Source organism: Malaclemys terrapin, chromosome 10 (genome assembly GCF_027887155.1).
Source record: "Malaclemys terrapin pileata isolate rMalTer1 chromosome 10, rMalTer1.hap1, whole genome shotgun sequence".
Lineage (NCBI taxonomy): Eukaryota > Metazoa > Chordata > Testudines > Emydidae > Malaclemys > Malaclemys terrapin.
Window position 1 is genome coordinate 81,548,870 of NC_071514.1, and position 12,539 is coordinate 81,561,408.

The window sequence follows — 12,539 nt, forward strand, 5'->3', positions numbered from 1 at the left end:
TGCTACATTATTTATCTCTGCTTTTCATACATTTCAAATCTGGTCCATCAAGGTACTTATATGGCTACCCTCACCATTGTAACTGACTAGCTATTTAAAAAAAAACAAACCACTCTCTCTTTCTCCTACAGCAGCCAATAAACAGGAAAAATAGTCTGATTGATTTGAGCTCGGTTGTGGCTTTGTTGTAGAACAGCTAATTATAATGGGTGTTACTGTTATATTCAAAAAGCACAATGAAGATAGAGAACAAGAGCTAATGTATGAAAAATAATTTGTACACCATACATTTGTAAAATCATTTATAAAAGTACAAAATGATTAAGGAACAGAGCAAAATTCCAAGGTGCTTTACAAGATCTTCATCATTTATATTTACAAAACACAGTGTTCATAGTGTACAGGTTTACGTGCATAAGGAATTCTAGTACTATAAATAGCACACTTTATTTAATATTACTGTGGATGTGCAGTGGTTCAAAATTTGTTTTTCTTTGTGCTTGTTTTTCCAAAGGCTTTTTAATGTTTCAGTGACTTATAAATAGGGTGAAATAATATTAAGTCTGGTCTTCTCATGGTATTTGAAATCAAAATTTGCAAACCATGTACCCAAATATAGTCTCTCAAATTGACTAAATAATCACGTCTCGCTATGGATTTAAGTTCTGTAGTTTGGACCCAAAGGATGGTGGAAAGATCATAAGAAGACTAGAGCTTGTGTTACTTTGGACTAATAAATGGTTCCCTTAAGGAAAAAAAAGCACACAAAAGATAAATATTTAGCTATTTGGGTTTATTCACTCCAAATGCAGAGCTCCAATATCAGCTAAGCGGACAGTCATGTGAAAGGTCAGGGAAGGGAGGACATTCAGAGTACGTCTACACTGCAGTAAAAAACCCACGGCACTGAGTCTCAGCGGCCGGGTCAGCTGACTCAGGCTTGGGCTGCAGGGCTAACATTGGCAGCGTAGATGTTTGGGCTCGGTCTGGCACCTGGGCTTTGAGACCCACCCCCCCTTGCAGGGTCTCAGAACCAGGACTCCAGCCCGAGCCCAAACATCTACGCAGCAACCTTATAGACCCGCAGCACAAGTCAGCTGACCTAGGCCAGCTGCGGCCTTGCTCACTGCTCTTTTATTGCAGTGTAGACATATCCTCGGAATGAAGGCCTTTCTTTGTACCCTCAAACTGCAGCCTGCTGAGAATAGTGTGTTAGCTTTGGAGCTGTTGCCATGTACTGTAACAAGAAACAACATGATGACAATTTCTAAGGTTACACAAACAGTGAGGAAAACCTTCATGAATCAAACTTGAAATTCAGCACGTTATTTTCCTTACCATGTTTGTTGGTTACTGAAAGCCATGGCACAGGACCCATATAAACAATTACCTGCCTCACGGCCTATCCTGGACTGTCACTAGAACGCTGGATTTGTGATAGCACACTCATTTCATTGCCATCATCACAGAGTTATTACTTTAGCTTACTGTGGAATGAAGCAAATGGAAGAGCTGGGCTAAGAGGACAAGGGGAGAAGTACTTTCAGCAATTACAAAGAAAATGCACAAATTCCAGAAAGTTGCATAACCAGGAAGAGGTGGCCCTGACTGCTACTCCTGGCAATCCCGTACAGCAGAGGGGATCTGTAACAGGGTGGGCCAGCGGATTCCCCATTGCTTATGGCTGAGTGCACGTCCTGTTTACTCAGGCTGTGTGCTCTTTTCCAGATCCTCACACGGAGATCTATTTCTCCCTCAACAGCTGCACTTAAATCTCAATGGTGCCAATGAGAGGTAAATGCATGAAGCAAGGGGATATTAAACACTTAACTCTCTGTGAATTTCCCCCTCCCCCTAAAACAAACCACTTTTTTGTCGCTTTGGCAGAAGAACGTGCATGAATGTGCCACTGAAATAATCTCCGATTCCCTTCCTTTTGGACGGTATTGCAATCTGAATTTCCCACTACCACATCAATACCATTTGTAAACAATTTTAGGCCTGCACTGATGTTTGGAATACATGAAACCATTTTTTTGAAACAAATGTAAACTGGCTATTCATTAACTAAAAAATGTACAAAAGGTTATGATAGAAAGGTATTTTGCAACACACCTTATGGCTTGAGCTGTCATATGAAAATAGAAAATCAGTACAAGTATGGTGCTCGCCTCCCACGTGTGCCTTTAAATGATTGGGGAGGGCAGGGGGGAGATTTTCAATGGTTATGAATCCCATCTGTAAGAGACACCACTGAAGTGTTCTGCATGTCTGATGGGCTTACGTCATAGCCCAGTTTCTTCATGTCTTTAGTCACCACATTGAAGGAAATGGTCACAAAGCCTTGGGATCGCACCATGATCACTAGAAATAGGAGGACAACACCATTAGCCAGTAAAGCTGGTTGAACAGTCATTAGATGTCCCACAGAATACCAGGATGTGGTTGTTCTTAATACGCTCAATTAACCTCCTAAAGCATTAACAAAGAAACGGACTGGCCAACAACTGGTCCATAGTCATAGAGGAGTTAGAGACAGTAATTCCTGATCATTTACCTTCTCGGCCTTCTCCCTGCGCTACCACTTTTGGGTCAGTGAACTCTGGATGTCTTCCCATAAGCCAACTTGGAGAAAGAGAAAAGAAAACAACTCAATGATGTGTCATACTTGGTAGCATTTAGAATTGTTATAAGAAAGGTTCATTGTATGCACAGAAATAAAAAAAATGTTTCCCCCGTTCATAGTAGGAATTTTTAAAGCTTGATACATTTTTTTCCCCTTGCTACTTATCTACTTTGATCAAAGAAAAATGTCACCTCTGGATTATTGACCAGTTTTCCTTTTTTTTCCTAATTTCACCTACATTCTATTAAATTTAAAAAGCGACAAAGAGTCCTGTGGCACCTTATAGACTAACAGACGTACTGGAGCATAAGCTTTTGTGGGTGAATACCCACTTCGTCAGACGTTAAGTTTAAGTTATTTCTGGGTTAGGGAGGGTCAGTTTATGTCAAAGATATTTTAATAACACCTAATTTTAAGGATCGGGGGTGGGACAGACCTAACAGCTATAACAAATACACATTGGACAGGGAAAAAGTTATGTCCATGAGTCCTCATTCAGGAGAAATTTGTGCAAGTATATGCTGCACCATTCCTTTATAGATCATCCTTTGGGTGGCTGGCTGGCCTACAGAAAATAAAAGCCTTTGGCTAACTTATTTACAGCAAGTATCAGAGGGGTAGCCGTGTTAGTCTGAATCTGTAAAAAGCAACAGAGGGTCCTGTGGCACCTTTAAGACTAACAGAAGTATTGGGAGCATAAGCTTTCGTGGGTAAGAACCTCACTTGCCTGTCTTGCATCTGAAGAACCTGTCTTGCATCTGAAGAACCTGTCTTGCATCTGAAGAAGTGAGGTTCTTACCCACGAAAGCTGATGCTCCCAATACTTCTGTTAGTCTCAAAGGTGCCACAGGACCCTCTGTTGTTATTTACAGCAGTATTTTAAGACTAATTTAAGGACAGATTGCGATACACCTGCTCACACTGTATACTGAATGCAATGCAAGTCCTTCTGTTGACTTCATTGAGCATTGGATCAGGCACATAGAGTAATATCTTATGCTGCAAGAAGTCCCATTGAAATGAATGGCACTACTTACTTGTGGAGTACGGTACCACTAATGTTGAGGTGTCAATCTGATCGTTAAAGATTAGCATGCTAAAATTAGGAAGTGTTTACTCTCAGTGGAAGTTCTTTGATGAACCACAGTAAACCAGGGTTTAAATTTGCCCACAGATCACAAATTAAAATAATGTAAGTCCTCACACCGCTGGTTCTATTCTAGCTGCCTCATAAAGGAAACGCTCAGCCATCGAAATATTATGAAATGCTTTCCTGCCTCCCCTCCTGATCCTTTCACTCATATTTTAAAATCCCCATTATCTATCGCATTTCTACGCTACTCTACCATAATGCAATATCTAACACAATATATAATAGGCCAATAGAAGGTTAAAAAGCTGCCCAGACTTTGGGAAGAATTCCGTTTTTTCTTTCTTTAATATACATATCTGAGGCAGTACAGTTTGTTCTCTGGTGCCAGAAGTTTTCATCTGGCAAAAAGAGAAGTAGTTGCAGTGCTGTCATGATTATACTACATTGATGTGTTTATTAAAACATACAGAGGCTAACCTGCCTTACCTGATTACAACTCTCTCTCTTTAAACTCAGCTATATCCCTGCTACTTTACATCCTAACTCCACGTTATGCACTACTAGCCTATTCAACAAATAGCCCAAATCATCCCATAAGGTGTTTCTATCCTGCATGGCTGGTATATTTCAAGCTCTATTGTCAGAGACATTACAACAGCTGAATTTAACTCAGGACCCTGTGATATTTCACAAACGAACTCTGGGACTCTAGAAAATGTTTCCCCTCTGGATCACTGCTTTTAAGATAGATGGACAAATCTGTCTGAAATGTTCAATTAGCTCAGAGAAAACAGTTACTTCTGGAGTATGAATGATGGAATCTTCACTAAGACAGACTAGAGGGAATTCCGCCAATGTGTGTGGCCCTTTCCTGCACAAGGAGGAAGGGACTAGTGGACAATTCAGTTTAGAACAATTCTGAAGAACAGACAGACCAAATCTGGATTCACTGCACAATGCAGTGTCTAGACCAGCTGCACATAACCTCAAAGAGCCATTCCTTTAACAGAGTTGCAAAAAGCCATACCAAATTCCATGTACCATGCAATAGTTAATATAAGTTAATCAGAACAGATAAAGTTTATAACAGGAGCAGTAGTATTGGGTCTCAAGAAACCCCTAACAGTCCCACTTCATCACCAATTTCAAGAAGCCAAATTCTGACAATGTACTAATCACCTACAGCTTGTTTCAATGTGTAATTTCCACCCACCACAGCTGGTCAGTAGCAGAAATTCAGAATTAACCAGTTGGAGGGAGAGTGAATATGAGTTTTTCCAGCAATCAATGCATTATTATCAGGATGTCACCTGACAATTTACTAAAAACCAATAAAAGAACCATCTGCAGCGCAAGATCAGTGGCTATGGACTGAAGGCATCTTGCCTTCTGATTTTATTGCACAAAAGGGAATACAGTTACTCAAACAGATTAGATTTTTAAGTAGCCAAGGTGCACAGTAGCCAAGCATATTGTAGATTCTTACAGCATGTATATTGTTAGGTCTAGTGCAGGGATCGGCAACCTTTGGCATGTGGCCCGCCAGAGAAAGCCGCTGGCAGGCCGGGCCGGTTTGTTTATCTGCAGCATCCACAGGTTCAGCCGATCGCAGCTCCCGCTGGCTGTGGTTCGCCGTCCCAGGCCAATGGGGGCTGCGGGAAGGGCGGCCAGCACATCCCTCGGCCCGCCTTTCCCACAGCCCACATTGGGAGAGAGAAAATTTGGATTCTAATGACAGTCTTGACCCTAATTTGCTGCACAATGAAGGACAAGTCTTGTAGTCCCCGTGTCTTAGATTTCCACAACTGTAAAATGGGGCAAATTATTGCCATTGCAAGGAATTTTCAAAAGCACGTAAGTGACTGTCAATGAGACTTGTACTTCCAAGTAACTCAAGAGTTTTTTTAAAATTAAACCCATTCTTTACACATGAAGGCTGATTTCCATAGCTGCCTAATGGATTTCAATGCCCAGGTCCCCTTCAATTAAATAATAATTCCTAGCTCTCATCATCATAATTTTATCATCACTTGTCATGAATAGATCTCAAAGTGTTTTACAAAGGAGATAAGCATCATTATGCCAATTTTATAGATGGGGAAACTGAAACACAGAGGTGAAATGACTTGCCCAGGGTCATAGGCGCCGACTTCCCGTCTGCCCCGTGGGTGCTCGACTCCCCCCCGCCCCTGGCCCCGCCCTTGCCCCACCCTCGCCCTGCCCCAATTCCACCCCCTTCCCCCATGTCCCCACCCCTCCTCTTTACTGCCTCCTCCCCTGAGTGTGCCATGTCCCCACTTCTCCCCCTCCCCTCCCCCGCGGAAAGCCCTAAGCGCCACCAAACAGCTGTTAGGTGGTGGGAGGGAAGCGCTGGGAGGGGGAGGAGCAGGGACACGGCACGCTCAGGGGAGGAGGTGGTGAGGAGGGGGTGGGTGCCGGGGGAGCTTGGCTGCCGATGGGTGCGGAGCACCTGCTAATTTTTCCCTGTGGGTGCTCCAGCCCTGCAGCACCCACGGAGTCGGCGCCTATGCCCAAGGTCACCCAGCACGCCAGTGGCCAAGTCAGGAATAGAACCCAGGTTCCTGAGACACAGTCCAGTGCTCTACCCACTAGGACACACTGCTCCCTAAACCAGAGCTACTGTGGACAGGACTCAGACGTGCACAAAGACATCCCAATGGGTTTCAGGACTAACACCTTAACCACGTGCCCACTGCAGCTGGATATGAGATGTCCTATTTTCTACAAGCGTTTCCTGTGAAGCCCAAGGTGTCCACCAGTTCTGGCTCTTAAATACTGATATTTTATGACAGGATGGAGGGGAAAAAGGATGGAGAAAAACAATAAAAATTCATGTATATAGGTAAAAGAGGCAGTTACCGTTCAAGAAAAAGAACTGACTACAACCAATAAATTCAGACACTCATTCTTAGAATGTAAAAATGTCCCTTGTGGAACAGTCCAATTATATTTTTAAAACATATTATGCTGTACTTAACATTCTGCATCCTCATAATGATTGTTTTCATTATGGAGTAATTCCTGCAGCAGATGTTGCTGAATTACATGAAGAAAAATAAGTGTAATACTAGTGAAATCTATTCTAGAAAGAAATGAACGCGTTTACTTCAGTTCTACGTAGGAAGCCAGTTTGCTTTGAACTCTTACTCGCACAATTTCATCGGTGTCAATGTTTTTTCTTTTGGAAGCTTCAGAGAATAGAAGGGAACGTGTGGTTGTTTGCCTTGTTATCATTTGGTGGCTACTTTTCAAAAAGACATAGGTCTATCTTGGCAGGAATACAGCAAATTAAATTTTAGAGTAAAGCTTTGATGGATAAAGCCACATTGTCCATGAAACTCACAGGAATGTCTTTAACCTTACAAAAACTCACAAGTCTGTGCACATACTGAGTAGTCAGAGACACCAGCAATTAAAACAAAAATGTCCTTTCGCATGTTACCAATGACACCTTTAATTATTACCTTGTAATTTTTTGCAGCTTAGATGTGGATTCTGGAACAAACATAGGAATGGTTCTTCTATGACTGAAATGGAATTGATAAAGAGAGAGAGAACTTATTGATGAAATACACCTAATGCCAATTTCCAATACTCCTGTATTTATTATGATAATGAAAGTCCAAATACAGATTTAAAAAATGTGAGATATCCAAAAGGTAACTTGTAAGTAATGAACTCAAACTCTCCTATGTACAGCTTGCATGGGGAACTTCCAAAGGGCACAAGAGAGAGGCCAGCTAGGGGAGCACCTTCAAACCCAAAGTGGTGCAGTCCCCCCGACAGACACGACAGTGCTGAAGTGAAGACTTGCAGGCCCAGATCCTCCAAGGCATTTAGGTGCCTAGCTCCCACTGAAAGCAATGGGGGTTTGGTGCCTCAATCGCTTTGAGAATCTGGACCAGTTTGTTCAACTGCCCTCCCCCATCCACAAATTAAAACTAAACCTGCACTAAATAAAAAGCAACAAGGCTCAGGTCCAATGACCAAGGCTTGTGCCAGAGAATAGATTCCATACCTATGGTGTAAGCAAATTAGAGAGACACTTGGGCGGCACTTATTTTGGCTCTGATTATTTTACTTTAGAAAATACAACAAGAGGGAGCCGAGATCAAATTGTATTTGGGAGGAATATTTGAAACCAAAACAATAACCATCATTAACCCACCTTCCAGGTGTGAACGGAACATGAACAGCTCCATAACCTCGGACGACATCATTTCCAAAAAGATCAGGTCCATAGACACTTACCACTATTTGTGGCCCTTAAAAAGAAAATAGAAGTTAATATAAGGGCAAGGACAAGGAAGGGGATGGAGATGGCCCTATAATTTCTTAAACTCATTCCTAATTTACTGTTATTTAACATTACCTGAAAGCAAGTGTCAAGAACTGCAGGTCCAAAAATGTATTTATTTACCTGTATTAGGGAACTAAAAGCCAGTGGGTATAAGAAAGCAAACAGTGCTAACTGTATTATTGAATTAGAGTAAAGCTTTCTGGTTTCTAAGAAATAGTCTCATTCAGGAAAGATAATTTTAAAAGATTAAAAGAAATCTGGCACCCCTCAGAGTGCACAGAATCTATTCCAAGCAAGTTTAATTGCCAGAAATGATAAAGGGGTAGCCCATAGTAATTTCATCTTCGGAAACTTTAAAAAAAAAAAAAAGATTTGCCTAAAAGCACCATCAAGAGAAAACACAAACTGGACTCAATAGAACAAAAGTCAAAAATTAATCTATAATGTTGGGCTTTCCTTCATTCACAAGGTAAAAGGTGACATGCAGAACCATGCATATTTGTGACTCTCCAACAATTCCTGGAACATAGTCTCCCTTATTCAGAAGGTCATGCCAGCATATGCTATGAAGATGCATCAAAGGACTCTCAGCCTACCATTCCAGAACTACAATCTTCATGTACCAAATACCTGTATTCAGCCATACATCTTCTTTGTGGTTTACTTACAGCCAGAGGGGTTGGTACTTTTAAAGGTGATGTCAATTGGAAAATTCCACACAAGGGCTTGCTGTGCATCTCTGTTTTTAGAGGTGATCTGAGATATTCCCTCTTCCAAACCCTAAAACAAGAGCTTACATATTGTACAAATACAAGCTGCTGATATTTACTCACATTACAGAGTGGAAAGTGCATATGCTTATAGCAAATATAAAACTTCTCTGCACGTTTACAGACAGACCATCAGGGCCAAGTTCCAGTCCCTGCACCAAAGAGCTTACATTTTTAATAACCAAAGCTCCTTCCCTTCAATTTGTACATACAATATTTTGCATGTGCAAATGCAGGGTTGGGCGTACAAATTGATGCAAAATTAAACCCATTTAAAATCTGACCCTTATTCCTACTAATTTGCAAGTAGCTAATCTTATCAACATTTATGAAAAGCATTGACTGGATTCATAATAACTAACAGAAGTGTTTTGAATATGTAAACCACAAAACAAGGGATAAGTATAACTAAACCAACAACACACAGCACATACACAGCATTCTAGTTTTTCAAAGCACTGTACCAACATTAATAGATCTCTGCACTTCCTCTGTGAAGTGGGGAAGGAATAATTCGTCTCATTTTCTAAATGAGGGAATAATAAAACACAGAAAAGTGAAATGACTTGCTCAAAATTCAGAGGCAGAGATGGTATTAGAGTTCAGGATATATTCCCAGGGCTGTGCTCAATTCACTAGACCAGTGGTTCTCAACCAGGGGTCTGGGGCCCCCTGGTGGGCCACAAACAGGTTTCAGGGGTCCGCCAAGCAGGCCCAGGGTTAGACTCGCTGGGGCCCAGGTCAGAAAGCCGAAGCCCTGCCATGTGGGGCTGAAGCCCAGGGCCCTGAACCCTGCCACCTGGGGCTGAAGTTGAAGCCTGAGCAACTTCGCTTTGTGGGGCCCCGGGCAATAGCCTTGCTTGCTACCCCCGAATGCCGGCTCTGGCTTTTATATGCAGAAAAAAAGTAGTTGAGGCACAACTGGGTCGTGGAGTTTTTATAACATGTTGGGGGGGCCTCAGAAAGAAAAAGGTTGAGAACCCCTGCACTAGACCACTCCACCTTTCCAAGACAAGAAAGGGAAAGACACTCGTAGTCATCCCCCTCCCTCAAATCCTATTGGGTGCATTTTCTGAGTTATTTGTATTATTCGTATTAGGGTAGCATCTAGGAGCCCCAGTCCTGGACCAAGACCCCATTGTGCTAGGTGCTGTACAAACACAGAACAGAGTCCCTGCCCCAGGGAGCTTCCATGTCCAATACCCACAAGCCTAACCTATTGAACTCAACGCAGCCGGGAGGTATGGGATTTGGGGCCCCGGCTCCAGGAGGCACAGCCCAGGGCGGATGCAGCGGGCGCTCGGGGGGCACTTACCGTGGTGGGGGCCCAGTCGTGGCCGTAGACGAAGCAGTACTTGCAGTAGAGATCGTCAAACGCTGGGAACTTGGGAAGAAAGGGAAGACAAGGTTACTGCCTGGGGGAGCCCCGTCCTTTTACTGCCCCCCCTACCCTGGCAGCCTGCTGGGGACTTTCCTGGGCTCGCCCTGGCCCGGAGCAGAGCCGGGACAGGCAGGGGAGGGGGCGCCGGGCAATGGCACCGGGAAATGCCCCCCAAGGCCCCCGATCCTCCCTGGAGTCCCCTGTTCGAGGCTTCTCCAGCGCGCCCCTCACCGTGGCCCCCGGCCGCGCTCTCGCCCACAGAGCCTCGTTCCGCGGGCGCCTGGGGGGCTGCCAGGATCCCGCCAGCCGGGCGAGAAGCGGGGCGGGGCGGGGCGGGGGAGCGCGCTGAGCCTAGCCCGGGGGAAAGGACCTCGGAGACCCCGAGCGCCCGGCCGGCCCCCGCTTACCTGGGCGCTCTCGATCTGCCCGTTCACCATGAGCAGGAAGACGGTGGGGGCTGCGGCGGCGGCGGCTGCTGCCATGGCGCCGGGGGCCGATCCCGGCCCGTTGCTAAGGGCCGCTCTCCCGGCCCGCCTTGGATACCGGCCCGGCGGACGGCGAGGCGGCCGGGCCAAACTTCCTGCCACGGAGCGCAGCGCGAAGGGGGCGGGAGGTCAAAGGGTAGAACCCTGCCTCTCCAGAAAGGGGAAGGGGTCTCCCCTCCCCCACCTCACTTACTCCCCAAAGGGAGGGATCCCTCCCCAGGAGAACGGGGGTGTTACCCCTACGAGGAGAGCCCCCCCAGTCCCTCACCCCAAACAGAAGGGGGGGCCCTTTCCCCTGCCCAGTGAGGGTAGGGTGACCAGATGTCCCGATTTTATAGGGACAGTCCCGATTTTTTGATCTTTTTCTTATATAGGCTCCTATTACCCCCCACCCCCTGTCCCGATTTTTCACACTTGCTGTCTGGTCACCCTAAGTGAGGGGGGTGCATGGGTAGGGTTACCATATTTTGTGCCTCCTAATGGAGGACACTCCCGGGGGGCCCGGCCCCGCCCCCGCCCCAACTCCGCCCCCTCCCAAAGTCTCCGCCCCCTCCCCTGCTTGAAGCCTGAAGCAGGTAAGGGAAGGGGGGGGGGGAGAAGGAGGCGCGGCCCAGGCTGGCTCCCGGCTCCCAGCCCCGCGGCCCGGCTCCCGGCTCCCAGCCCCGCGGCCCGGCTCCCGGCTCCCCGACCCCGGCCCGGCTCCCGGCTCCCAGCCCCGCGGCCCGGCTCCCGGCTCCCCGACCCCGGCCCGGCTCCCGGCTCCCAGCCCCGCGGGCCCGGCCCGGCTCCCAGCCCCGCGGGCCCGGACCGGCCCGGCACTGCGACCCTGGCCCGGCCTGGCCCCCGGCCCGGCTCCCGGCCGGGCACCATGCCCCCGGCCCCGCACAAAGAGGCCCCGGCCGAGCCTCCCGATTTTCCCGGACATGCCCGGCTTTGGGGGATTTCCCCCCGGACGGGGATTTGAGCCCCCAAAAGCCGGACATGTCCGGGAAAATCCGGACGTATGGTAACCCTATGCATGGGGGAGGTGGTGCCAGGCGGGGGCCCTGGCTACAGCAGGGCAATCTGCACTGATGCACCTCCCCGGCTGTCACTCAGCATAAGCGTGTCTCTTTTAGGGTGACCAGACAGCAAGTGTGAAAAATCGGGACAGGGGATGGGGGGGTAATAGGAGCCTAGATAAGAAAAAGACCCCAAAATCAGGACTGTCCCTATAAAATCGGGACATCTGGTCACCCTAGTCTCTTTCACCAGCAGAAGTCGGTCCAATAAAGGATATTATCTTACCCACTGTGTCTCTCTAGCATCCTGGGACCCACATGGTGACACGGCCACTGCAAACGCACCAAAAGGGCCCCAGCGCGATCCCTACTCTACAGGCTGACTTGGCAGAAATTCATTTTTTTTGTTTCATAAAACTGATGTTTCTTTTTAAGCATTTTCTTCTATTTTTAAACCATTTCAATTTTCCAGGTTGCGCAAAATTATGGGGTTTAAGCTTTTTTTATCCATTTAAATGTTCACAATTGCAGGAAATTATTGGGGGGGGGTCAGAGAGTAATTATTTAATGAGGTAGATGCTGGGATTGAAAAGATTAAAGCTTTATACCCGTTAAAACCACAAATTGTCAACGTTGCGCGTCAGAATATACAACATATAAATATTCTTAACTCAAACTCTGATAAGTTCTCAAGCAGCATTTTTCTCACTTTGCCTATGTGTAAATTTCGATTGTTATCCATGGAAATATTTTTCATGGGTTTGTTTGTGTGTGTTCAGTGAAATTGACAGGTACTGACCTTTACCGATAAAAATCTAATCCTTCCAACCTGATTTACAAGGTGTGGTACATCTGCATCAGG

General features: G+C 45.9%; 1 protein-coding gene across 1 annotated transcript; it reads right to left on the reverse strand.

Annotated features, from left to right (window-relative positions):
• Positions 1-287: 287 nt before the first annotated feature.
• On the reverse strand, positions 288-10,752 carry B9D1 (B9 domain containing 1). The gene is made up of 7 exons (XM_054042606.1): positions 10,599-10,752; positions 10,126-10,194; positions 8,709-8,820; positions 7,909-8,005; positions 7,205-7,267; positions 2,558-2,625; positions 288-2,364 (listed from the first exon to the last, which is right to left on the reverse strand). Exons 1-7 carry the CDS (start codon positions 10,671-10,673, stop codon positions 2,219-2,221), a joined length of 630 nt encoding a protein of 209 aa, XP_053898581.1. The 5' UTR covers positions 10,674-10,752; the 3' UTR covers positions 288-2,218.
• Between the last annotated feature and the right edge of the window lie 1,787 nt (positions 10,753-12,539).

Bases quoted from the DNA above. Each gene is read 5' to 3' on its own strand.
- B9D1 (XM_054042606.1), bottom strand. From the start codon at position 10,673: ATGGCAGCAGCCGCCGCCGCCGCAGCCCCCACCGTCTTCCTGCTCATG. The intron at 10,195-10,598 runs GTAAGCGGGGGC...TTTCTTCCCAAG, and splicing joins GGCAGATCGAGAGCGCCCAG to TTCCCAGCGTTTGACGATCT. The intron at 7,268-7,908 runs GTGGGTTAATGA...ATTCCATTTCAG, and splicing joins GTTCCGTTCACACCTGGAAG to TCATAGAAGAACCATTCCTA.